The 26,676-nt window shown below is 53.0% G+C and overlaps 4 protein-coding genes across 5 annotated transcripts; 2 read left to right on the top strand and 2 right to left on the bottom strand.

The window, feature by feature from the left end:
- Nucleotides 1–1,815: 1,815 nt before the first annotated feature.
- LOC120671570 (RING-H2 finger protein ATL74-like) lies at nt 1,816–3,315 on the bottom strand. Its single transcript, XM_039951944.1, has one exon. The coding sequence runs from the start codon at nt 2,586–2,588 to the stop codon at nt 2,073–2,075; it is 516 nt and encodes a 171-aa protein (XP_039807878.1). The 5' UTR covers nt 2,589–3,315; the 3' UTR covers nt 1,816–2,072.
- Nucleotides 3,316–4,304: 989 nt separating this feature from the next.
- LOC120671569 (VQ motif-containing protein 22-like) lies at nt 4,305–5,309 on the bottom strand. The gene has a single exon (XM_039951943.1). The coding sequence runs from the start codon at nt 5,239–5,241 to the stop codon at nt 4,573–4,575; it is 669 nt and encodes a 222-aa protein (XP_039807877.1). The 5' UTR covers nt 5,242–5,309; the 3' UTR covers nt 4,305–4,572.
- Nucleotides 5,310–11,017: 5,708 nt separating this feature from the next.
- LOC120671568 (thioredoxin O, mitochondrial) lies at nt 11,018–14,002 on the top strand. Of its 2 annotated transcripts, XM_039951940.1 has the most exons (7): nt 11,018–11,123; nt 11,221–11,286; nt 11,424–11,474; nt 11,575–11,654; nt 13,102–13,146; nt 13,281–13,375; nt 13,668–14,002. In XM_039951940.1, the coding sequence occupies exons 2-7, from the start codon at nt 11,232–11,234 to the stop codon at nt 13,675–13,677; spliced, it is 336 nt and encodes a 111-aa protein (XP_039807874.1). In that variant the 5' UTR covers nt 11,018–11,123; nt 11,221–11,231; the 3' UTR covers nt 13,678–14,002. The 2 variants fall into 2 exon arrangements, with proteins under 2 accessions (XP_039807874.1, XP_039807875.1); XM_039951941.1 differs by lacking the exon at nt 13,668–14,002 and having other exon boundaries at nt 13,281–13,379.
- A 6,823-nt stretch (nt 14,003–20,825) lies between these two features.
- LOC120671565 (protein RGF1 INDUCIBLE TRANSCRIPTION FACTOR 1-like) lies at nt 20,826–24,732 on the top strand. Its single transcript, XM_039951938.1, has 4 exons — nt 20,826–21,184; nt 23,389–23,463; nt 23,600–23,740; nt 23,871–24,732. The coding sequence occupies exons 1-4, from the start codon at nt 21,014–21,016 to the stop codon at nt 24,228–24,230; spliced, it is 747 nt and encodes a 248-aa protein (XP_039807872.1). The 5' UTR covers nt 20,826–21,013; the 3' UTR covers nt 24,231–24,732.
- The last annotated feature ends 1,944 nt before the right edge of the window (nt 24,733–26,676 follow it).

The raw sequence follows: 26,676 nt of genomic DNA, 5'->3' as shown, positions 1-26,676 counted from the left end.
CATCCTCTCTCCGACTCTCCGGTAGGGCAACGCCCGCAGCGGCGAGCCGTGACACCTACCGGCGGCGTCGCGTCGCCTTCCTCATCACATCCCATTCCCGCCCGGCCATCAAGTGGCTCATTAGTGGAGGACCATCGCGTTCACGCCCCATCCCAAGCAGGGCCGGCTCATAATAGCTGTGAAGGGCCCAGGGCGAACTAGACACTATGGGTTCTTTAGGCTAACTAATTTTCATATGTAATTCATGTCAATAGTACAATCTAAAATGACACAATCATAAAATTAGAATTAACTGCATCCTGCTAAAGCGCTAGTGCTAGCATCAAGGTAGCAGATGCTCGCGCGGACTACACTGCCGCCGCGCCAGCCGGGCTGCGTGTGCGTGTGCGTGAGTGCATCGACTCCGGTCTCCGGTGTCGATGTCTGGTCATCTAAAGAAGGAGAACACCCGGCGTTGGTTCCGAACGAATGCAGATGAAAACGAAACGTCAAACCCCGAGTCGCGATTGCGGTGTGGAAGTCTGGAAGACCGAGCGCTACTCGGACCCCGAATGGATGTTAGGCATGATGACTAATTTCTTCTTAGATAGGCCCCAAGTAAGAAGTTAGGTTAGCCTAATCTATCAGTTTGCGGTAAATATAAAAAAATTAGAATATTTTTTAAAATGAAATAATTTTTTATTGCCGGAACAAATTGTTCCAGCAATAAAAAATTATTCCATTATCTGTGATAGTTTGATTGTCAGTTACAAATGTAACTCCAAATATTTACCGGAAGATCTACGTTCCTGACTACGTGTCTAGCTGCTCGTATACCCAAATTATGCTAAATACTATTACCTACGACATACTAGATGTTGGACCCCTTCTCCGTGAGCCCCGGGGCCGTCACCCCGGCTGCCCTCCCCCTTAAGCCGGCCCTGATCCCAAGATAACCCCGGGAATAGCCTCCAAATTTGCACTCCTTTCTTGTGCCGTCTCTTGCCTCTTGGTCCAACGTTTTTTATTTTATTACAAGACCACACAGATGCACAAAGACAACTTAGGGTAATCCCAACCCAAAACACTACTAGTAGTTTTTATACTTGTCATGTCATATAGATACTACTCATAGAAACTACATCCTCAATGGATGGTTTCTTTAAAATAAATTGCTATCCAATCATATTTCTTTTCTCTCTTTTCTCCCTCCAATCACCTCTTCTTTTGTCTTGGTTTTCGCGTAGACATGGTTATTTGTATGAGACCCGGTTTCTTCATATTTTTTCTTCTCTCCTCATTAACTCACCTGCCAACTCAGTTTTTTGCTTATGTGGCACCATATTTAATGCTATGGAAACTAGCTGAGTTGGAGGGTTGGGACTGGCCTTATCTGCTTTTTTTTTATTAAAAAAAAGGATAACTATATCCGTACACTGTTGGTATACTAGGAATTAGGAAAAGAAATCATTTTGGGCTTCCAGCTTCTCTAAGGCCGGAGCCCAGCAATGGAGCTAGTATATATGCATCACAAAACGAGTTGCGCTGCGTCGGTCAACATTTGAAATTTTTGAGTTCAAAATGATGTAATTAAATATAGTTTCAGACTATCACAAAATTTTCATATTTAGTTTTGCGCCTAAGCAAATTGGTGACTGTTGAAAATGACACGCTGGAAACAGGGGGAAAGGAGTACATGGCAAGTATGTCGGCCTTGAGGTTTGATCACAAAAGCTAAACACTCTGCTAGCATCAGAAATGAACTGGTTGTTGAACTTGAACCGATGACTAGAATGTTTTTTTAATCTTATCTGTTGGCTCATATGATAAGAGTTCCATATGTGATCTTGTCACAATAATTCAGTAATAAAGGAGCAATAAACATCTCATAACTCATGGTGGTAAGGTGTACACGTACATGCAGGATGGCAAAGTGAACCACATCAAACAAGCTATACCGGATGAGGCGATGAGCATGCCACCGTCAAGCTCAGGATCTAAGATCTTTACGTTACATACACACATACTATGCCGGAAGCAATGATCTCGAGAACAAAAAAAAAGGAAAACAGTATAGCTATCCGATTGATCGGTTAAACAGCCGTCAAAACTTGCAGGTGGCGGTGGCCACCGCCGGACTCGGAGAGGCGGCGCCGGCACGTCGGGCAGGAGCCGTGCGAGGCGAGCCACCTGTCGATGCACACGACGTGGAACCGGTGCCCGCACACGGGGAGCACCCGCATCCTCTCCCCGTCGGCGAAGTCCGACAGGCAGATGGCGCACCCCGCCGCCGCGGCCGCCGGCGGCGAGGCGGAGTAGGTGACCACGGGCAGCGCGACGACGTCCTCGCGCTTGAGCCCGGCGCTGGCGCGGCGGTGCGCGACCCAGCCGACGGGGTCGGCCACGGCGCGGCGGGTGCACCGCACCACGCACTGGAGCATCGAGTTGAGCCCCAGCGCGCACACCAGCGCGCACAGCATCGCCGCCAGGATCACCACCACGTCGTAGTCCAGCGGCGACGACGGCGGCGCGCGCGGCGCCTCGGGCGCGGGAGCGGGCGCGACGTTGCTACAGGTGGACATGTGGGGCATCCGTAGCGGCGTGCCCATGGATGGGACGAAAGAAATCAAGGCCGGAGGCGGTCACTGGTGAGACCGGCCGGCGGCGGCGGCGGCGGTGAGAAGCTGCAAAAGAGAAGCGGACAAGGGGAGTGGAGCGGCCACAGCATCGGAGGACGGGACGGCATGGGCATGGACAGAAAGCGCCCTCAGGCCTCAGCCAAGTGATGAAGCCTTGAAGGGCACTGACCAAAGCAGATAAAAGCATGAGATGAGACCATGAGTGCTAGCTCCTCTCATCAGTCGTGATCAGGACCAGTGGAGTGTCTTTCACTACAGGAACTCACTAGCAGTGAGTGTACTCTATATACTTGTACACTACTCTGCTGTACCGGAAAATGAAGACCTGAATGCAGATAAAGAAATTCAGCAAGGACTGAACTTGTGATGTGCATGTTGTACAGGCAATTTGAGTCGTGTAGTCAGAAGTAAGGAAGGGAGGAGAATTCGAGCAACAGAGCAGCTTGCAGGGCAGGAATCTGTTCTTTCTATTCCCTGGCAAAGAGGAGAATTGGCTGATAACGAGATCAGCAGATGATCGACGCAGCCGTGAGAACAATTCCTTCAAGTTGAGCAGAACATATGCAGAACTGGAAAACGTCTGAAGATAATTAATGGTGCCAGGCCACAGGGAAACGGAACAGGGAGAGGATGAAAAGCAGGAAAGCAACATGAACCCAGTGCTCGGGAGTAGGGACCCAAAACGGGCACCGGCAAAAAAAAATATAAAAGATCTAGGTAGGCTTTAGCCATCATTCAGCAGCTCCATATCTTCACCCTGCACCCAACACCAAATACCATGGGCAGGCCCGAAACCATGGAGCATTCTCAACCTGATGCCCAAACATGTAACGGGCCTGCCGGCCTGGAGTTGTGCTGCTTCATCCACTGCAAACACTCGAAAACCACACGCTTTTTCTTTTTCTCAGGACATGTCCATGAACCAGAAATATTTTTTTTTGAAACGCATGAACCAGAATTTCAGATGGCTAGCGACGTGAAAAATAGCACCAACTTTTTTTTTTGCGCCGACGTGTCCTCACGGTATCAGCAAACAATACGCAACGAACCAAATGTTGTAGGACCGAGGATGCACGATCAGTTACGAATGGGTTCAGATTCCGATCCGTTTCCGATTTACATTCGCTCGCCAGAGATTCAGAAACCATCAAGAATGCCTGTCACAGTTTTTTTTTGGATAATAAAATGCCTGTCACAGTTCAATGCTTGTTACGGCAGTGGATCAAGTGCAACATGGCCAAATCTTTTGTGCTTCTGAAATACCCCCAAGTGCTAACCCTACTGCTAGATGATCAAGATCTTGAGACCCTGAACCGACCGTGCTCGTATCACAGAGCTCAGACTTGAGACCCTGCAGAATCCAGCTAGAACTGCTAGACTGCTAGTGGTGTGCAAGCTCAAGCTCTCAGGCCTCAGCATGACATCGCTGACCTTGACCTCGCCGCGGTCACGGACACGTCACGCCGGCCAGGTGCATGCACCTCCACTCACGCCGGGCCCCACCGGGCACCACGACGAGGCTGCGGCGCGGCGGCGCATTTAACCGGCGAGAACAACATGTGATGTGATCGCCGTGGCCGCCGCCCACCTGGCCCCGCCGGCCGGCGGGCAGCCCGCCACCGCCACGCCACAGACCTTTGCTTCCAACACCGGGCAACCCCAAGGCAATCAGGATTCAGGAACAGGAACAGGATAAATCTTGGATGAGAACTAATCACCATGAGAGTGACCAAGACTGAGTACAGGTCATCAAAATTAACAAGATATTTACAACCTCCGCGGCCGACAAACCGAGCTTCTGCATGAACTAATTGAACAAGCGGAGGAGGAAAAGGAAACTAAGCATCACATGCCAAGAGGAAACTAAGCATCACAATTTGATCGATCCTGACTGAACTTTTTTTCATGTTAATCCTTCACTTCAGCTCTCCGGCATCTCGATCGGTTTGCTTGCTCAGGCGAAGAAGCCATTAGCGGTGGCGTTAGCGGCGGACGCCGGCGGCGGCATGTGGTGGTGGGCCGTCGTCGCCTGCTGGATGCTCTGCAGGAGCATCCGGTCCTCGGCCGCCGACGCGAGCCCGTGGGAGGAGGCGAACATGTCGCCGCCGCCGCCGTGCAGGAGGCTGCTGTTGCTGTAGCCGAAGGCCCCGCCGGTGTACTGCGGCTGCGTGCGGATCAGCTGGTCCTGGAGCGGCGCCGCCGGGGGCGGGTGGCTCCGGTGGAGGTGGTCGAAGGACATGACGCCTGAGGGCGGCGGGAAACCGTAGTCGCCGGCGAAGCTGATGACCGGGGCCCCGAACGCGCCGGCGGGGGGCGCGGGGATGCCCGTGAACTGCTGCACCATGGCGCGGAAGTTGGTCGCGTCCGTGTTGAGCAGCGTCACGGGCGCGCGCCGCGACGCGCGGGACCGCCGCCGCGCCGGCTTGCCGACCCGGGGCCCGTCGACGCCCAGCTGCTGCTGCTGCTGCTGGCGGGCCGCCTTGGTCAGGCTCCCGCCGGACCCGCCCGAGGTCGGCGGGCTCGCCGCGACGGCGTCATCGGCGACGGGCAGGCCCGGGGTGGGGTCGCGGTGGAAGAGCTCGGCCCATGGCGCGAAGCTCGAGCCGGTGTCGCTCATCGCCATGGCCGCCGGAAGCCGGTCGGAGCGCGAGGCGAGCTACTCCTCGTGTGGTGTCGGAAGAGGAGTTCGGCACGGCCGCGGGCACGGGCATTTATAGTGGCCCGGCGAGGGGTCAACCAGACGTCGCCGCCCGCCGGATCACCGCGCTCTTCGAATTAACGCCCGGGATCCGCCGCCGCGTCGCGGTCGGGGGAGCTGACGGCTGCCGCGCCTCGTGGGGGCTTTCCCACCTTCCAAGAAGCGTCGCTGACCCGCCCGCCCGCCCCCGCCTGCTGCGGAACAGGTGGCGGCCCACCCACCAGCGGCACGTGGCCGCGCGTGCCGCGGCCTACCGGGGCCGCCGCGTCGCCGTCGCTGGCAGCCGGCTGGCCGCCTGCCTGCCTGCCTGCCCGGCTCGGAGCGGCGGAGCGGTCACGTCGCGGCCGCACGGCGATGCGGCCCGATTACGGATGGGGATGCGGGATTCCGGCTGGCACACACGTACCGTGCCAGACGAGGCGGCGGCTGGGTGACCCAGCACTAGCTCGCAGCAGGGAAGCTTCGGCGGAAGCTGCGGAGGAGAAGAGGGAACGGGGTGGATGGAGGCGGAAGCGCGCTGCGGAGGAGAAGAGGGAACGGGGTGGATGGAGGCGGAAGCGCCGGCGATTCGACGACGGCCGGGTGTGGGTGGACGGAAGAATCCACGACGGCGACGAATTCAGCACATGTTATTTTTGGAGGGGAACCGGCCGGGCGGCCGGGGAGACCGATCGGCATGTCACGTCGGGCTCAGGATCCATTTCGAAGATCGTGTTTAGATTGCCCCGCTCGCCGACGTTCCCGGCTCGTATCTTTTTCTCGTCCTGCTCTTGCTGGCTGCCGTGCACCCGTCGTGCTGCCTCTCCCTGATCGACGCTGTCGACTCGTGGCGTTGAGTTGAAACGTTCTCATTCGAGCCTGCCCGGTGATCCGTCGTCGTAACAGTAGGTGCCGGAGGAGAAGAACGGTAGGGCTTTCCATTGCCGGTTGACCTGCACTGGACATGTGTGCAACGATGCTTGTTTTGATCTGAAAGGTTGTCGTCGACATGGAGAACGTAGCGCTAGCGTGCACAAGGGAAATCACCTTTTTTTCCATGATGACATGATCAGGATCGTAGAAGCAATGCGAGTATCATAATATGTTTAGCACGTAGCACCGTTTAATGAAGGGAAAAATCCGGATTACACCTTCAAACTATTACAAAATTCTAATTTTCAATATTTAACTATAAAATCGGATACATAGACCATCCAACTGTCGAAATCAAACAAATTCGGCCCTTGGGTGGTTCCCAAGATGGTTTTATATTTGTGAAAAAAATAAAAAAATCTAATCAGATCTAAAAATCAAATCTAATTCATCTTGAATCAAAAAATATGAAACTTGTACCAATTTTTTTTAAAATATAACCTATCTATTATTGCTCTATTTGAAGCCTAGTTCTTCAAAAATAATAAACATAACTAAAGCAACCAAATATTATGAAAATAAAAAAATGGATCTGAATAACTGAAAAGTATCATACCAATAGATATGTTACATTTTAGCAATTTTTTTATGCCCCTTTGATATTTTTTGATCTAAAATGAATTAATTATGATTTTTTATTTTAAATTTAAATATTTTTAATTCTTACAAAATAAAAAACCACTTTTGAAACCACCTAATTGGTCAAATTTGTCTGGTTTCAACAGTTAGATGGCCTTTAGTATCCGATTTTGTAGTTTAAGGTTGAAAATCAGATTTTTATGACAATCTGAGTGTGTAAACTAGACTTTTTCCGTTAATGGATCACCTTTTTTTTGCTAGACTTATGCTTGAGCTTATGCCTTCGGCTGACTATTAGGGGTATATACTATAGCTAGAAGACTAGATCGCTGGAGAGGTCATGGTCATCTATTTTACATCATGACTCTTTTTAGTTTTTCTCGGATACGCAGGAGAACCGCACATTTTTGTATTAAGAAGAAGAAAAGAAGTTTACAAACCATTCACGTGGCCACCCCCCGTATAAGCCAACACGGAAACCTCTGGTTCGGACAGACAACAGCCAAAGTTCTTACGTATTAGAGAAATTTACATGGATCTTAAACAACCTAATCTGACCGCGCTGGCCTGAATCCAAAGATGTACTTCGGAGTAGACACATTCCACTCCCTCCACAGCTAGCAAAGCTAATTTATTGTGGAGAGTTGCAATGTTATCAGGAGAATCTATCTATTATGGAGAGACAATCTATTCTATTTCATGTGTAAAGTTGTGTCAAAATATGAACCCTCGCTTCGGATGCGCAGAGGAGGTGAAACTGAGCTCCAGCCCCTGCTTGCCCTTAAAAAATTTCTGAAGATGAGACTAGCATTTGACCACCAACTGGCATTTGGGCCTCCCTTGATTTTACCTCGTGTTCCGCCACTGCCTCGCTCTATCCACAACGGCACACACCCACAGCACGCGCAGACGACTACCGCAAAGAAAAGACTTTTCTTGTCAAGACGCCAAACAATTGGAGTAAATTGCTAGACTGCAGTAGCCTAGCTAGGGTCTTGCACCATGCGTGTTCCACCTCCACCTACAAAAGCTACGACATCTAGTATAGTAGTATCTGCTTGAAGAATTGAAGAAGAACTAGAAGCACGCCTCCGTGCTTGACCAGCTACAAGTCAAGCTGACATCGACGTACCTGGCCGATGGAAAAAGACATGGGCGCCGGCCGGCCTCGACGGCGGCGATGACCACCACCAGCTGGAGTGATGAATCAAATAAACTCGGCAGCGATGACCACCACCAGCTCAGCTGGAGTGAATCAAATAAACTCAGAATGTTATCATCTCCCGCATGATTTGCTCTAGAATAATTATATTTCTTACAACGGAATGATCAACGACTCTGGCTTATTAGCTACTCCTACACGCTCTACACCGAGATTATATGCGCAGGCTCTGATTTCTGAAAACAGCATTCACCTCGCATTGGTTGGGCGTGCCTCTCTGCTGCGCTGTCAGTTAGGCTAATCTCAGTGAAGCTAAGTTTCATCGATATTAAATTTTGTATCAGCAAATTATCATGTGAAGAGAGGAGGGTAGACGGGAGATGTTTCATCCTCGTGATACTAAGACCCTGTTTGAGATTTCCTTTACTAAAATTTAGTTGCGAAAGTTTGAATCTAAACATGTCATGCTGAAATCTTGCTAAACATCCAAAAACTATATTTAGTCATTAGCCAGCCAAGAGTTGCTAAGACTTGCTAAAATTGAGCAATGTCCAAAATACCGCGCAACAACTCTGCCCGCCAGCCTTCCGGGAAACAAAGCACAGGGGAGATTGGTGTAGAGAATTAAATGAAGGGTAGCATGGTCACTTAGAAAGAGTTTTGCAAGGGGTTCAAACAGCCCTGAGTTTTAGTTTGCAAGCTTTGTTACAATGATTGTAAGTACCAATAGGTACTTTCAGGTACATTTGCCTTGAAATTTTTTCTAGTCGTTGATTAATAGAAGGTATTTACAAAAATTAAATTAAATTAAATTAAATTAGTATTCGGTCCCATTTTTTTACTTAATCCCACATTTTTGTACCATCAGGTACATTTACTTAGTCACAAAGATTACACATATATAGCGACAAAACGACGTCTCTATCCGAAGACGACACGTACGTTTGGAGAGGTTATTACTCTATGTCAGTATTACCACTAGTAGTGTAATTTACTACTCTCCTCAATAGGAAAGTAATATACTTTACTCCAATTACCACACATGGCATATAGATCACTGGTTGATTCACGGCGGTAGGACAAAGCAAGAAGCTAAGGATAGACAAAGCTCGCCGTTGAATTGAACAAAGCCGTGGACGGGGGGACCCACCGAGAAGTTGACCTTTAGACCCTCTTGATTGGTGGCGAGGGAGCAGGGAACTGGTCAATCCATCGGCTCCCTCTACAGCCTCCCAGCTTGGCGCCGAAGGCAAGAACGAGCTGCAGCTGGTCGCCGTGACGCCATCGGCATGGCATTGGTAGATTGGAGTAGGGGTAGGGTAAATTATAGCGTTAAATCAGCCCGTCCAACGCCGTAGATTGTTGACGCTAACAATTGCATTACTGCTCCATTAAGGGTGTTTTAGTTTTAGGTTCCGTTTGGTATAGCTTAGCTTCTTTTAAAACTGTTGGTGAAGTAGCTTATCTAATGAAGCAATTTCACTCTGTGAAGCTGAAGCTGTTTTGAAAAACGTTGGTAAAAGAGCTTCTTTCTGGTAAAGCTAGGTGAAACCATATTTTGGTAACTTCATCCCGCTAGTGGAAATACACGGATGGCTTCAAACTTGAAGCTAGTGTAAAAAAAAAAACTCGTTTGGCATAGCTTCATGTGAAACTGTCTACTAAGCCTCCTAAGAAACCATGCCAAAAGGCTCTTAACCTTCCACGGCTGCTGCTGTTGAACAAAGACTGGTGTGTAGTAGACGAGCACCGAATCCGGCACAAATCGTCCCCGCTGGGGCTAGGAAAGAGCCGAGTAATTGGCGTTGCATTACACCAGCTGGTAAATGGAGCTCCTACTATATAACATTATCATGCATGATGTGGGTAACCGTTGTCCAAGGTTGAGACGACTAATCAGCCCAGGGATCGCCGCCGCACGGCCCGGAACGCATTCGTCCAGCTTCCACGGCAGCTGCACACGGCGCCGACGACGACCGAGCAGAACGCCACCACGTGGTCCCGGCTGGGCGATATCTCGCTCAGCCCTGCCCCCGCCGCCGCCGCCGCCGCCGCGCCGCCGGCGGCTACGGCTCGAGGCGGCGACCTCGCGGTGGTGGCGCACCATGATCGGAGGGAGCGCACCGCGCGACTGCACACTTGCGCAGCCGGGGTGGCGTGCCGCCGCCTCCGTTTCGGCTGCTACTTCTGTCTATACAAATCCTGGCGGGTCGAGCTGGTCGATTGGGCCGGAAGGCGTGTCGCCCTCGACGAGCGCGGAGCTTGGGCGTGGGCCGCGTGGCTGAGCAGGCCGACAGTATAATGGCCGTGATGGGGAGCCAGTACAAATGTACAATTGCTCAGCCCAGATATCTATCGGTTTCGTGCCCGAGGTCCTACTCGCTTTTCATCCAAGAAAACCAACGAGGCCCAGTATATTTCTCCTCAACGAGGCCCAGCCCAACTTCCTCGAAGACTCGCCTGCTTTAGCCCCCCACCCAAGAAGAGCCGTGTATGGCTCGTCGACTCTGCCGTCTCGCTCGCCTCTTTCCCCTCGCCTCCCTCGCCCCGACGCCGCCGCCCCGAAGCTCCCCCACCCAGTGTTTTTTTTACCGACCGGACACTCCAAACCGCCGGGCACCGGTTCCGGTTTACCGGACTGGTTTGACCGGTAACCGGTAGAAACCGGTCAAATTTAAATTTGAATTCAAAAAACTCAGTTCAACCGGAACCGGTATACCGACGGTTTAGACCAGTTTACCGGTCGGTTTGACCGGTTTATCGGCCGGTTTGAATTCAAATTCAAATTTAAAATCGCATGTGTAACCGGTATATCGGCCGGTTAGACCGGTTTACCAAGTGAGCCTTAATGGGCCGTCTCATTTTTTTCTTTTTCTTTTTTGTTTTAACTTTAAATGCCCGAAAAGTATGTTAAACGAACGAATTTTTGAGAAAATTTGACACCATTAAATTCATCGCACCTTAAAGTATTTTTAGGAATTTTTAAATTTTTTTTCATTTTTTTGAATTCAAATTTAAATTTTGAATTTTGGCGGGTTGGGTGAACCCTGCCCCCACCTCCCCGTCGCCGTAAACCCTAGCCCCGCGCCCGTGCTCCCCTCCTCCTCCGCGTCGCCGTCTCCCGCGCTCCCCCGCCTCTTCTCCTCCTCCGCGGGTACTCCCCTCGTTTCGCCCACGCCCCCCCCCCCCCCCCCCACCTCCCTTTCGCGTGGCTCTCTTGGATTGACGGCTGTTTCGGTTGGCTCTTGCAGGCGGGTCAAGTATGGTCGTGGTGGCCTCCGCGGACTCCTTCGCCACCATCCTGTCCAAAGTCAGAGGTACGCCGCCGATTTTCCTCTCCGCCCTGTCCGAACCCCCGCTAGATGCCTACTCCTTGGCGTGTGTGGGTGCTGAATTGGATCCCTGTGGTGACTGTGTTCTAATGTTGCCCCTGCAATGGCTGTGGTTTCTGCAGATGATAAGCAGTCGGCTGTGTTCTACTACACGGCGGTGTGGTGCGGACCCTGTGAGTGCTGACTCGCCCTGATGGGTGATGCCTGTGTTGCCAATTGGGGCGTAATTGACCTTGTAATCACGATTTTTTGTGTGACTGTGCTGCATTGCAGGTAGGGCGATTGCGCCTTTCGTATCAAAGCTGAGTGACAAGTATCCGCAGATACCGGTGTATAAAGTTGACATCGACATGGTATGTGCGCGAATTTAGATTTCTCTGCTACGGTGATGTGCTAGAAATTGGCTGCTAAGGTTCCAATGTTCGGGTTTATACGGAAAGTCACTCAGGAATGTGATTGTTCTTAATCACAGTTTGCTGCTTCGTCTTGAACTGTTGCATCTCCACCCTTGTACACTGGCACCATGTTCCAAGGTTTTCTTCAGTTATTAGTACCCATGTTTCACCACATGTGCACCATCCTTGCCCTAGAATGTTCATCAGGCCTACCTGCAAGTAGCCCGACAAGGCATGCAACGCAGCCAAACTTGGTGCATGACCCAGCACACGGCCCTTGTATGCGTTGAAGCGATTCCTAGTCCATGCCGCTTTCTACCTTGGGTCCTTGCATTCTCCTCTTTGCTCAAAAGGCCACAGTAACGGCAGCTCTTGCTCTTTTGCTGCATTTTCTTCGATCCCCCTTATGTTCTCTTCCTCCACTTGTGTTTGTCTTTGGACAAGATTACTTTGACCTTTATGTTCGCGGTAGACAACAAATCTCGAATAATCGTGTTGACTTAACATGAAAGACAAGAATTTGTTTCAATTTCATTTTTTCAGTTTGGCTTTTAAGTTGTCAGCTGCTTAAAGGATGATAGCAAACTAAGATGTTCATTTAAGCAAAGATGGTTAGATGCATGCATCATGTTGTACAACTTATTCCCTCCTGTCGAATTGTAGGAACACTGCCTTGTCCAAATTTCCCTAAATCTTCACTTGCTTCAACATTAGAGAATTGTGTTTGGTTTAGTTTATGCTATTATTTAGATCACAGTACTTTTTGGTGTGTGGATTCAATTTAAGGTGATCTGAATTAATCCTCATCAAATATGCCTCTCGAATGTGCCACAAAGTATTATTCACGCCTTTGCTTGCCAATTCAAATTTTGTTTTTACTAATATTGATAATTTTTTCATATTTTCCTTGCATGGTTCATGTCTACTCCCTCCGTCCGGAAATGATCTACGTATTTTGACTAGGAAAAGTCAAACTTTATAAACTTTGACTAATAATTAGTTAAATTATATGTATAATTAGTTTATAAAATTTATGTCAATACATATGTATTCAAAGAGGTTTTGAGATGACATTGAGTTATTCGTAATTGACATTATATTCTAAGAGTGATTAATAAGTCAAACTTTACTTCGAATGACTTTCTCTAGTCAAAATATGTAGATCATTTCCGAACGGAGGGAGTATATGCCAAGCATGTATGGCAGTAATATATGAGGAGCTGAAAATTGACCTGTGATGGTTGTATGTGTAATGGTGTACCCGTATTTCGTATCAGGCTAGTGTAGTGTTTAGTAGTGTACCACAGTCGTGTTCGCTCTTGCTTTGCCTCTTGCACACTGATATGGATATTGCTTTCCTAACTATAATTTGTTGCTAATGTTTTCTTCTTTGTTGGATTTGCAGGAAGGCATTGGAACCAAGCTTGGTGACCTCCGAGTGTACTCAGTTGTATGTTTTAGTTCTTCGAACTATGATCAGCATTCACTTTTTGCCAGCATGTCTGTGTATCTTATCTGGAATTGTTTCTTGAGTCCTCAATCTAAATTCATATCGTAAATATTTGATTTCCGCTTCTTCCACAGCCTACTTTCCATTTCTATCATAAGGGGGAGAAGACAACTGAAGTGGTGGGTGCTGACACTAAAAAACTTGAAGCAGCTATGGAGAGTCTGCACAAGTAATTTTTTACTCTGTACCCTCATTTTGTTGGGTTTTCCTCGAATAATCTCATATGTGGAACATCAAAGCAAATAAACCTGGACATGCTGAATTAAGTTTTGCAGCTGCAAACAAATAAAAACAGACTTTTCTCTACATCTTGAGATTGTGATCAACAGTTGACTAGTTGTGTTTGAGCTCTTAGCTGTTTCCCTTTTGCAATGCTCCCTAAAACTGTTCCCTTTTGCAGTGGACCTGACATTGTTTCGGTTTGATGCTCCTGAAACTGAAATCATACGTTGTTTCTGCAGGGCGCAGTAGAAGTTCCAGAGAAGACGGTGTTGAGCCAGTGCCTATGATTCGCGCCTATGTGGTTTGACTAATGAGTTTTCGGTCTTCAGCTTTTAGGAAAAATTGTCCAGAACTCCAGGTGCTTCTCGTGTTTGGATAGAGTGAAATGCAATGTCCTATGGGCTTTTATTTAGTAGTGTGAATTTCCGTGCATATGTAACGTGGGCGGAAGCTCGTGGTGTTGGTCGAATTGGGCTATACTTGCCCGAACCATGCATGGGCTTTTCTTTTCCACGAAATATCACGCGTGGGCTCTTGTCACACTGCGAGAGTCCGAGTACAGCTCTTTCGGTTCCCCAGTATTTAAAGTCTACTCCGACAGTAGTTGCGGATGCCTGATCATACGACACGCTCGTTGCATAGAGCAAAGTTAATAATACAGGCTGTAGGATCTTGTAGCTTATTTTTTAGTCCACTCGTAAAGGAGTTAGCTCTTCACTGTTATTAAATAGCCTACTTGTCTCATAAATTTCTTGTTTTTTTGTTAAAAGCCTGTTGTAAGCTTAGAATCCGTTTTTTCTTTTTTTTTCTTTACCTCAGCATTTAGTCTACTTATAGTCTGTTATAATACTTATTCTACACATCCATACTGGTAGCTAGGACCGGCTTGTATTGTAGGTTGATTATGGGTGAATCATCTGTGTGAGAATTGGCAGCTCCTAAGTTTACAATTTGTGCCCTTATTTTGGCTAATACATTGTGTAAAATAGTGCTTACGCATATAGTAGGCTGGAATAGAATTTTGCAACATTCTGTAACTCAGGGGTTCTGCAAAATGGCCAAAATTAGTCCCTAAAGGAACGCGAGCTCCCTTTCTTCCTATGTGGCTTGTTCTTGTTCTTTGATGTGGAGAAAGGGCTAAAGTTTGAGAGGAGACGGTGAAGCTTCGATGTACCGAATTCATCTAAGAGAGGAGTGAAATTTGCGGGGATTTCAAACCTTGCCAACTTTATTTTGGTCCCATCTCTTTGTATGCTTTGTCTTCATCATCTATGAATTGCTTCCCTGTCGGCGCCTGTGGTTTTTTTTCACGGACCACGGTCCACAGCAGCAGCAAGGTGCAGGGGTTGGTGTCCTCGTGACGTGGTAGTTGCGCAGGAACATAGGCCGTTGCCAAATTAACCCATCCGGTCGCTCCTGTGCTCTGTGCTCCGGGACGACCAGAGCCAGGCCCTGCTGCTGCACTCCTACCTGCAACTCCTGCCACGGCCACGAGCAGCGCGGGCACCCTTGCCTCCCCGTCCCCGTCCCCGCCCCCACCACTGGCGCCGGACCGGGGCAGCTGCTGGCTGGCTGCGCGCACCACCCATCCACTCATGGAGTGATGGAGCGACTCACCTGGCTGATTGCCTAGATCACGAGGTGGCCGGCCAGGCGCGCGCGCGCGGGCTGACGGGCAGTCCCCCGAGCGTTGGCAGCCCGCGGCGTGTCTCCCGCCGAAGCGGCAGCGGCAGCGGCAGCGCGCGCACCGTTGTTAAAGCCGGCCGGCGGTGGTGGCCGTGCCGTGCCGGGCCTCCATGAGCATGATGGGCGCTCTGATCTGATCATTGGGCGACGACCCATTGATCCGGCTCCGGCGCGGGGCACGAGGCGCGCGCGCGGGGGGGCGGGGCCCCAGCAACAGTCTCGGAGCCGCTGGACCCGACGTGTTGCTGCGCTGGAGCCCAGCGGCGTACGGACGGCAGGGGTGGGCGGCGGTGGGGAGCGGTGCGGAGGCCCGCGCTGCCGCGACCGCACAAGTCACGTCCTGGACCCGCCACGGGCGCTCACATGGCGACGGCCGGCGGCAATGGCACGTTGGCCCGCCGCCCGGCGCTCAGCAGGGGGATGTGTGCGGTGGCGGACGCGACGGCTCGCGTTCCCCCCGGCGGCCCGGCCGGCGAGACTGCCTGTTGCCTGACGAGCAAGACTGCAAGATGCTTTGCCGACTTCATGAAAACACAAGAAGATTTGTGACTGCAAAACAAAGCACTTGTAACCTTTGTAGGTAAGACTGTCTTCAATGGTACCCTCTAAAATCCACCCCCTAAAAAGAATATTCTTCTCCCTCTAAACAGATTCCGCACTCCATATCAAAATCCTCTCCAACAATACACTCCATACCACACCCCCTATACCCCACCATCCAATATTTTATATTCCCCTCTCCAACTAACTTCAACTACCTATTCCCCTCTAATTACCCCTCCCCCCTCAAATTACGGTCTGCTGGCTCCTGCTCCCCCTCTGCTTGGGCCCCACGGGCGGTTGGAGTGCGTCCGTATGCCCCCCATCTATGGAGGGTCCTGCCATCGCGCTCCATTTTGGGGGTCCTTTTACCGTGCTCCGTTGGAGCGGTTGGAGGAGGAGATGACCCCCTAAAGGACGGTGCCGGGCGTGTTACCGGCCGCCGTTGGGGACAGTCTAAGAGGGAGAGGCGAGCCGAGCCGACAGCAAGTTGCTGCGCCTACAGGGTCCGGCCCTTGCTATCCTGTTCGGCGTCCGGAACCGGTCAAAGGGGAGCCGGACTGACTGAGCCAGCAGCCCCAGTGCCGGAAGCTTTCAAGCAGCCGGAAAAAGGGATCGCCGTGCCGAGCGACGCGACGGGGCTGATGGGCGGTGGATGTGATGACCGGTAGCCGATGCGATCGCCGGCCTGTGCAGCTTGGTTAGTTCTCAGGCAACTGCGTGGCGATTTCGATACCGTCGTGGCACTATGCCGTGGACGTCATGACCAACACCAACTGGCAACCGCCCAGCACGGCCATGCTGTGTTCGTTTGGCTGTGGCTAATGATTGGTGCTGATTTATTATGAGATAACAGTACTGCTGACTGGTTGATAACGGGTGGTTGGTGTTGATTTAGTATGAGAGAATAATATTACTGGTTGGTTGACTAACAAGTCAAGTAAACACAGCGATGCCGTGGCATTCCTGCTCCCGGCCCAAACATGCAACGTGGGCACTAGTACCGCCTCTGGAGCAACCCAACCAGGCCTCTCTCCTTGTGGACTTGTCTCCGGTTTCAAAAATTGGGCGTGTAGCCAGCCAGGTTGCCGCAAATACCACTGACGGCAGCAGCACCCACTCTCTCTGTCGTCTTCTACTTTTTTTTTGATCAATGTCGTCTTCTACTTTGTGGCCTTCGGAGAGAGAGAGAGAGGCTGCTACACGTGTTACAATGTTCGCCATTCCATCCTGGTCCCGGCCGAACGCTGAAGCCCTCGAGTACGATCTAGTGTGGATCTTTTTGCGACTAAAGTTAGATCACTATGCCCCGTTTAGTTTCCAAATTTTTTTCTACGGTACCCGTTACATCAAATTTTTAGACACATGCATGAAACATTAAATATATTAAAAAAATTAATTACACAGTCTGACTGATTCCCACTATATAAATCTAACAACATTAATTATTCCATAATTAGACATTAATTATCAAATAACAACGAAACGTGCTACGGCACCCAAATCCAAACTTTTTAACCAACTAAGCACACGCTATATAAGCCCACGCTAGCTGTGCCTGACACACTAGTGATTAGTGAGGTAACTGTGTATTGGGGGTGCACTTTTGCACACTGTTAGTGGCAGCCAATGATACGAGCGCAGTGCTCATCAGCCGGTCAGTGGTGCGTGAAAGAGCATGTGCATCTACTCCACCAACTGTGCCGGCTCATGGTCCGTGATGTCACTACCTTGCCCTGTCTCAGCAGGCACGTGCCGGACAAATTTCTTGTGCTTTTCTTTCAAAAAAAATTCTCGTTCTTGCTTATAAAAAGAAAAGAAGTCTTTTTTTGTACGAAACACAAGGTGGCACAGTGGGTCGATCTGATCATGCCCACCAAATCTTTGTTCTGATCAGCTCACGCTCTAGGCTAGCTGCAGCTAGGACTAGTAGTAGTGCTCCCAGGTAAACGGCACTGCCCAGATGCAGCACGGGACCCCTCTATGAAGACTATGAGACTGACGACCCGGGTCGGCCGGGGAATGAATTGCCTTGGCTGGAGTACGGCGCGTGCCTGCCTCAGCTTCTCAACGCATGCATGTTCATGTTCAGGCAGCGTGATCGCCATCACTCCTTTTCTCCTTCTTCAGGTGCAGGTGCCGTGTGTACGCAGGGGGAGTGCGTCGAGATCGCAACCAGCTGAGCTAAACTCGTGCCTGAATCTGCCATGCATGCAAGTATGCAACCAACCATGCAAGTAAAACATGACCCGGCCGGCCGGCTTGCCGGCCATCCACACACAATTCGGAGCAACGGAGCTTGCAGGGAAGTTTCCCTTTTCACCGGCGTCACTTCCGCAAGCGTGCTACTCCCGGTGTGGATGAGGTTGTTGTAGCTAGCAGGTCAGGTCAGGTCAGGGCGAGCGAGCTGCTGCAGGCCAGGGCCAGCCACATGCCCGCGCGCCCGAGACGTTCGCCAGTCGCGAGCAGGGGCGCGCGCTGGGCGTGCCAAAAGCGGGCGTCGCGCCAAGAAGCCATAAACGCCGGCCGCCCGGGCCGGCGTCACGTCGCGTCGCGATCGGCATGCATGCGCTAGCTGCTCGCACTCGGCCACGGCCGTCGCCGTCGCCGCCATGTCCGGCCTCCGGAGCTAATCCTGGTACGCGTCGCCGTCTTGCTGGGCGATCGCAGGGCACGCGTCGCGGATCGGCCGCCGCTTCCACCGCGCGCGTGCTTGGTTTCTCCGTCAGGCGTTTGGCTAGCTTGCATCGTGTCGCGTTGGCATGGAGGATCGATGGCCGGTCAAGCCTGTTGTGCCGGACGGGGGGGCTCCGTCAGGCGACGGATCGAGCACGTACGCTCGCCGCACGGCCCAATCATTGGAGGGGCTTCCGACGATCCGGCGCCACCGTTGCCAAGTCGTTTCCGGCCGGTGGCATCGCGTCGACTCGTCGTGGGGAGGCAATGATGAGTGGGCGTAGCCAAGTACTGCCTCCGTTTCGCACGCACAGGAGTCCTACCCCTAGCACACGCCGCAGCGCGGCCAGGACAAGCGGAGCGGAGTGATTGCGGCGTGCTTGCATGCATGTATCTTGTCCTGGGGTCTGTCGGCCTCTACTCCCTACTGCTACTACTATCTTCACCTGTTCAGTTCAGGCTGGCGTGAGTTGAAAACTGCCGAAGTGCCAAGCTCTGTTACTTCATAGGAATACTGGTAAGACTGCTAGCGTGGTAACGGATCATGATTTTAGCGATCTCTTCACAATTCAATTTGAATTTTATATATTTTTAGCTCGAAATTAAGATAAAAGTTCGATCTTTTTTAGATCTGCTTCATAAATCATGTAGACCTAATTTTTGCCATCTCTACTGCTCCTAGCTAGTTTGATTTGATCGGGAGAAAATCCCTATAATGATTTAGTACAGGTACGTCAAGTAAAGTCAACGAAGTGGTAGGTTCTCAACATCTCCTGAAGCAAATCTGCATTGATCTGCTTCTTGTTGGAAAAAAAAAGTAACATTCATCTGCTTTGGTAATCTTGTCCTCACGTGGTGTCCGTCCTCTCCACTGTAATCAGTATGCGCAACCACGATCACCACTCACTTGTCCTGTCCACCGGAACTCTGAAGAAGCGCGGTGGTCGTCGTACGGAGGAAAGGTTCCAGTTCCACTGCTTCCAGCCTTCCACGGATCAAGGAGGAGCAGTGATGTAAATGGTACGGATATTTTTCGACTGTATTTGAATTCAACCCGATCTGGAAGAATTTTTATCTGTCCGTATTCGTTTTTAAATATTTAATATCAGTAACCGATCCGTATCCGAATATTCAAAAATTACATTTTTATGATGTCGACATCTATTACAATTTTTTTCGGCAAAAATTAATACTATCCGTATTCGACTCTATATTTGAATAAAAATATAAAAATAAATACGATATCAATAATATCCGTCCGTATCACATCCATTTAGATCGTAAGCAGAAGCGAACAGAGTGCCGCACAGCTGTGAATTAAAATCTGCTTGGCTTGCAGGGTAGTGGTACGCAGCAGGGAGGGAGGGTAGGGTACTAGGCCGAGGCTAGTGCGTGCAGGACGATGTCCCTGGACACGAGGCCTAGGAAGAGGCACACGAAGCTCCACTCCAAGCTCCAGTAGCGTCCAAGCGGCTTGACCCCGGGACAGTGGGAAAAGGGGCATCGAGTCTAGCGGGCGGCGCGCCGGGAACGGGTCGCCGGGGCCGAAAAGGGTGCCGGCAGGCACCAACAGGGGGGCGTCTATACATGGCAGCTGCGCTCCACTCTTTGCTCCTCTGCCGCCCCCGCCTCCCTCGGCTCCGCCGCCACTCGCGGTGCCTCCGCCGCCGTCTTACATTGTCACCAACGCCAACCGAGCTCGTCATCGCGCCGTCCAGCTGCCGCGCCGCCTCTTCTCGCCCCCGCCGCCGGCACAGCCCAACGGGGTCCGGCCCCGCCCGACCGGCGGCGCCCCGGCGCCGCCTTGCCCTCCGCCGGCCAAACCGCTGCCGCCGCCGAGCCCTCCTCTAGGTCCAGTGAGCCCCCACCCCCAGCAACCCGGATCTATAAGCTCCGCCGCCTCCCGCCACCACCCCGGCCGCCGGCGGCCGCTCCGCCCACCTACCACCCCTCCCCGGCCAACCCTCCCCTTACCTAGCTCGCAACCCTTGCCGGCGGCCGTCCCCCCACCCCCTGCTCGAGGAGGAAGACGAACAGGGGCGCCGCCTGCCGCTTCTGCGATGCGTCGCGGATTTATCGCGCGTGCGATAAATAGACTTTGCGCACCAACAGGCACCCATAGTGGCAGCAGCGATGAAGCCCATCTTGCCGAGGAACGGCTGCCGACGGCGGCGGGCGACACTGCCGGGCAAGCCGTCGAAACATGCCGGTGAGCTCGCCGAGCGGGCGCGCGCGTGGTGCCGGTCGCCGCCCTGCCCCTGGCGGCAGGCCACACGTACGAGAAGGGAGGGGGCCGCGGTGAAAACGACGGGGCCGTCCGTCCCCGGCGGCACTCTACTTGGACCGCGAGTGTCCCGTTCGCTTTGACCAGCCGGGCCCACATGGCTGTCCCCCACCCCTCGACGCCCGATCACTAGCGGCGGTAGCCGCACGCAGCTCCCCCTGATCTTTATCGCTAGATCACCACCCCCACCCCGCACCCCCGCCCCGGCCTCTATATATAGCCGCGCGCTCGCCTCGCCTCGCCTCGCCTGCCACCACTCCGCTTCCAGTTCCAGTTCTTCGAGCTAGCTGCTACCCGGCCGTCCACGTAGACACACACACCCCACTCCGTGTCCGTGCGGAGAGGGAGGGCGAGAATTGGCGAGGGGGAGCGAGGGAATTGCCGGCGGCGAGGACGGAGATGGGGATGCGGCCGGGGTGGGTGGGCGGCCTGGTGGAGGAGAGCTTCTTCGTGGGGTGCGCGGCGCACGAGAACCGCAAGAAGAACGAGAAGAACATCTTCTGCCTCGGCTGCTGCGCCAGCATCTGCCCGCACTGCGCCCCCGCGCACCGCCACCACCCGCTCCTCCAGGTGACCACCGTTGATCTCCACTCCAATTCTTCCCTTCCTTGCTCTGCCCGCGCGCGTCCTGTGCAAAAATTCTCTCTCTCTCTCTCTCTCTCTCTCTCTCTCTCTCTCTCTCTCTCTCTCTCTCTCTCTCTCAATTGAGCGGGTTTTCGTGGTCAGGCGCCGGCGCTGGCTGCCGGCAGCAGTGCTAGACGAAGCACTCTACTGTAGCCGGCCGGGCTAAAAGCTTAGCTGAGCAGACTTCTTTTCTCTTTCCTTAAAAAATTACGGCGCTGGTGGCTTCGGTTGGGCTTAATTGCGGCGGGCCGGAGTTAGCGCAGTCCCAAGGCCATTAAACCTCATAGAACCCCGTGCATGCCGTGGCGCCCTCCTCTCTTCTTCATCTGCCCTTGTCGGTTCCTGTGCCCAATTACCTCTGCTAATCACTCTCGCCCAATTCTGAAGAAAAAAACTTGGTCTCCCGGGAAAATTCACTGCATGCGTGACGCCTTCACTCGACTGATGATGGGAGTCTGGAGGAGGGAGAAAAAAAGTGGCGAGCAAGGCCCGCCTGATGCGCCATGGCCACACGCCCCGAACAAGCATGGTCGCACGATTAGCCCGAAATCCCCATCCGTCGCCTGCTGCTGGTGCCCTGGCAACTGCGTGGCCATGACCTTTCCACTCGCCACCCCAAACCCAAAGCCGTGCCTTCCCAACAGCGATCTCCACTGTAGCTGCGGCTAGCCGTCCCCTCTGATGAGTCTTGATCCCAGCAGTCAGCAGCGGCTCGCTCGAGTGAATTCTTCCCAGGTGCGAGCGTCCCTGGCACAAATGGGATGGGGTTATCCGGATTGCTTTGCCGTTCATAGCAAAGCGAGCGCGCCCGGCCTCCCTGGCTGCCTGCCTTCGTCCTCGCCGCTGGGTGCCCCTCTGTGCGCGGAGGGGAAGACGACGCTGGTTGGCTGCAGGGAAATGGGTGGGCGTCCTGCTCCTGCCACGGTGGTGCGAGTAGCAGGAGAGTGGCTGGTTGTTGCCGCGCCCAACCACGGGAAAAGTTACCAACGGTGCGTGCATGCACGGTAAAAAGAAAAAAAAATGTTACGAGCCGGGTGGAAGTGGAACCATGGCCGCCGCGCCTCCCGACACTGTTGCTCCGCCTCGTGCACATAGTGTAATCCCTGCTCGACCCGCCGCCTTGCTACCGTCCAAGGCGCGCTGCCTTGATGGCGCGCCACTGTTCACCCATTCAGGCAGGCCGCCGTGGCTTCGCCTGCCCCGAGCGAGCGGCCGGCGAGCCACCAGCCAGCCACGCCGTCGCGGCGGTGCGGTGCGGTGCCTCCAGCCTGCTTTCGCTCACTTTGGTCTTGTTAGATTTATAAATGCAAAATGTAACATTTTTTAAATCGTTTGTATGGTGTATAAAATGTAGTCGAAAAATAAATCGCATTACACAAATAGATTTTAAATCGCGAGACGAATCTAATGAATCTAATTAGGGCGTGATTAGATACTAAATTACTACAATAATACTACAGTGAACATATTCTAATGATAAATTAATTAGGCTCATTAGATTCATCTCGTAGTTTACCGACGATATCTATAATTAATTTTGTAATTAATCTATATTTAATATTTTAAATATTAAAAATTTTCTTCCAAAAACACAAAATGCAAACTCATCTAAACATGCCCTTTTTCACCGCGGGGGTAAAATTGGCGGGCTCGGTCTGGACGGGCTCTGGCGAGGAAGGACGAGCCTGCCTGACCGTTGCGCTCTCCGGGGCCACGGTGGCTCTCTGACGAGCGGCCAGCCCGGCCAATGCGAACGCGAGCCGGTGGCTGGCTTTTCACATTTACCGCGCGGGGTAGAATCCGGCGCGGGGTAATTGACCATTCTGCCCTCTGCGAGCCACCTGGATTTTCCCGGGGGGCGGGGCGTTCCCGTCGTTGCGCCTCGCCTGCGGCGGCTACAGTTGGCAGTGGACGGGAGCACCGCCCGTGGTCTCCCGCGATAAGGATGGCGACGAGCCGGCGGTCAAAGCGCCCGCAATTATTACCGGCGACTCGCCAGGCCCTTTTCCCTTTTTGCCCCCCGCGTTCGAAATTATTACTCCTGGTCCTGACTCCTCAGTTACGTGCCTACGTCTACAAGCACGAGCGTGGTGTGGTGTACGGAGATGAACGTTTTCTGATGACGTGTACGCTGGGTTTGGGTCTCGCAGGTGCGGAGGTACGTGTACAACGACGTGGTGCGGCTCGGCGACCTGGAGAGGCTCATCGACTGCTCCTTCGTCCAGGTGATCGATCACGTAGAGTACTGGCAGGCATCCGTGCATGCATGTCTAGATCGTTGGCTGCCATGCACGCATCAGATTCCTGCATGCATGCGTGCCTGGATGTGTATAATCCTGACCGATCAAATCGTCGATGCAGCCCTACACGATCAACAGCGCCAAGGTCATCTTCCTGAAGCCGCGGCCGCAGTCCAGGCCCTTCAAGGGCTCCGGCAACGTCTGCCTCACCTGCGACAGGATCCTCCAGGAGCCCTTCCACTTCTGCTGCCTCTCCTGCAAGGTACGGAAACATGTACACGTACGTACGTCTACTATACCATACATATACTAGTATACGTACATGCATGCATGGCTGCTTCCAGTTCCAGAAGAAAAAAAAACTTATAATCTCTTAACACGCACGCTTGCAGGTGGACCACGTGATGGTGCAGGGCGGGGACCTGTCCAACATCCTGTGCGTGCCGGGCGGGGCGGCGCCGCCGCCGCCGCCGGACCTGGGCTGCGGCTTCCCGCGCTTCGAGAACCTCCGCGTCGACGGCGGCTGCGGCGACGACGACCCCGGCCAGGTCACTCCCGACTCCACCCTCGAGGGCCCCGGCACGCAGCAGGCCGGCCTCTACGGGGGCAGCGCCAGCTCCAGCACCGGCGCCGTCATTGCCCCGAGGAAGAAGAAGAGCGGCAGCGGCGGCGGCGGCGGGTTCTTCCCCCAGATCGTCCTCTCGCTCGGCAACCGGCGGAAGGGCGCGCCCCACAGGGCGCCGCTCGCCTGACCGGCCGCCCGCCGGCGACGGCGAGCACAGATGGCACGCACTCGCCACATAATTAGTGTGCTGTTGACTATGCTGTCCATTACCGTTAGGTAAGCCGTGTTTAGTAGCCGTGCTTAAGTGTAATCCCGTGATTAGCCGCGTAGAGACAGGGAGTGCGTGGGTTGGTTGGGTGGGTGCTGCGTCCGGGAGCGATGGATGGCCTCTTCTTGTCCTCTAGCTAGGGCCCCCATGCATGCCATCTAGCTAGCTCGGTGCAGTGTTTTGACGAGACCTGAGAGAGGGAGGAGGCAAAGGCAAAAGCTCCAGCTGCTGCCGGTGGCATGGCAGCTGCCCCCCGTTGCAAGCCAGGTAGCCACAGGACGCCCCCGCCGCCGGCCGCCGGTGGCTGCCAATTTTGTACTCGATGCGACGGGGGGTCGCGCGCGCTGGCGCGCGTGCGCGACGCCATTGTTAAGTTTGTCCATGACCAATATATATAATACTAGATGTTGTCCATGATGCATCGATCGAGCTAATCGTCAAGATTTTGCATGTGGTTTGAGAACGACGAAGCATCGTGATCCATGCGTGGGTCGGGTGCGCGGTGGGCAACTGTACTCGCGCTGCCGCTGCGTCGCCGTCGATTTCGTACTCGGTGTCCGTGCCCGTGCCGTCCTTGGCTCGTCGTCTTGCCGGCGTGCATAGAGAGAGAGGCCCGGCTGGCAGCAGTTCACGCACGGTCGTGTTCATGGAACGGATCGGATCTAGATAGTGGGAGCTATCTAGATGCAGCGACCTGATCGGAGAAAAGGCGAATGGTGTTTCGATTTTGTCGTGGATTTGCTTGCAGCTCACGCGCCGGCCTAGATAGATTGCTGCCTGGTGTCGACGACTGCTGCTAACCCTAGTGGCGAGTTTATGTTCAAAAAAAAAAACTCTAGGGGCGAGTTGAAGCTCTCTCTGGCAGGTAGAGGGGCAGCGGCGCCTCCAAGGCGAGCGAGCTGCACTGCACTGCACTGCACGCGCCCATCTCGCTCGCTAGCTTTTCGAGTGGCCGAAAGCAGCGCGTTTCGGGACTAGGGAAGTGTCGGCTTCCCTCCATTAGCAGCAACGCACCGCACGGCCAGCTCAGACGACGACCCGTCCTCTGCTGCTGTTGTTGGATGGAAACGGTAAGAAAACAGGAAAACGGATATCCAAAAATATTCGAGATATTCGAATTCGTATCCGTGGGAATACAATTTGTTTTCATCATAAAGGGGAAGGAAACACAAATATAATTATTCGAGATATCCGAATTCGTATCCGTACGAATCCGATCCGTTTCCATCCCGATGTTGCTGCTGCTTGGTCTACTGCTGTCTGCTGGCTTCCAAGTTGAAGCGACAGCTTCTGTTAACCTCGTGGAAAACGACGTTAACGTCTAACTCGTGATCAGTCGAGATTAATCTCCGTGTAAATCGCTGGAAACCAAATATTAACGAGGAGGCAACAGGACAATTCAACTGTTGTGTTTTAATTTGACGCGCCACCTCGGCAGACATGCACCATGCAGCAGCACCCATGCCAGCACAAGCTGCTTCTGTTTGTCACCTTGAACATCTGCTCGTAGTTGGCACAGGAGGAAAGGAGCTAGCGCCTCAGCTCGGAGTCCGAGAAGGGATTCGACAAGTTGGTGTTCTGTTCTCCACAACCCCACGTGATGACCCATGGCTTGGTGTTCTGTTCTCCACAACCCCACGTGATGACCCATGGCTTCTGTCGGTACATCTGGACTAGGGTACCCCTCTTGCTGTGTCTAGCTAAGAGCCTCGTAGTTATCATTGACTACGCGCTGACGGCCTGAGCAGCTGGACCCCGCGGTCCGAAGCCCTTCTCACCCGGTCAGCGGCTCCAGACCCATTTCTTGCTAGACAAGGGTCCGGTAACGCCGCGTGTTCCGGAGAAGGGGCCGCTCAGCAAAAACAGCCGGGAGGCCCGGACCTCCCACAGGGTCCCGGACCTCTCAGCGGGGAGGGAACAGACACCCCGCCTGGGGCAGGTCCGGAGCCACCACGTGTTCGCAGGGGCAGCCACGCGCGCGGCCGCGAAGCTTCCTCGGGAAGACTCGCCCACCTACCGCATTCAATATGGGAGACGTAAGTGCGCTCTGCCACAGCAGAGCCCGAGGCGACTTTTGCCAGGCTGCACTGTTGATCGCGCGTTACCAAGACACACAGTGCAGCCGCTGGCGCCGCCCACGCCACGCATGTCAGTCTGCTACGCCAGTTGGACGCGACGGCTCGCCTTCGCCCATCATGACGCCTACGCGGTAGACCCAACAGTCTACGCCGCAACCTACACTACCTCAACGGGCGCCTCGCCGACGGGACAGGTGAATCCACTCCTCGGTCAGAGAGTCCGCAGGGCGATGAAGCGTATCTAGGGAGAGACTCTCAACCACTGTAGCACCATTAATGCCTTCTGC

This window comes from Panicum virgatum, chromosome 4N (assembly GCF_016808335.1).
Source record: "Panicum virgatum strain AP13 chromosome 4N, P.virgatum_v5, whole genome shotgun sequence".
NCBI classification, from domain to species: Eukaryota; Viridiplantae; Streptophyta; class Magnoliopsida; order Poales; family Poaceae; genus Panicum; species Panicum virgatum.
Note: the sequence above shows the minus strand (reverse complement) of the source record. Positions and strands in the feature narration are given on the sequence as shown.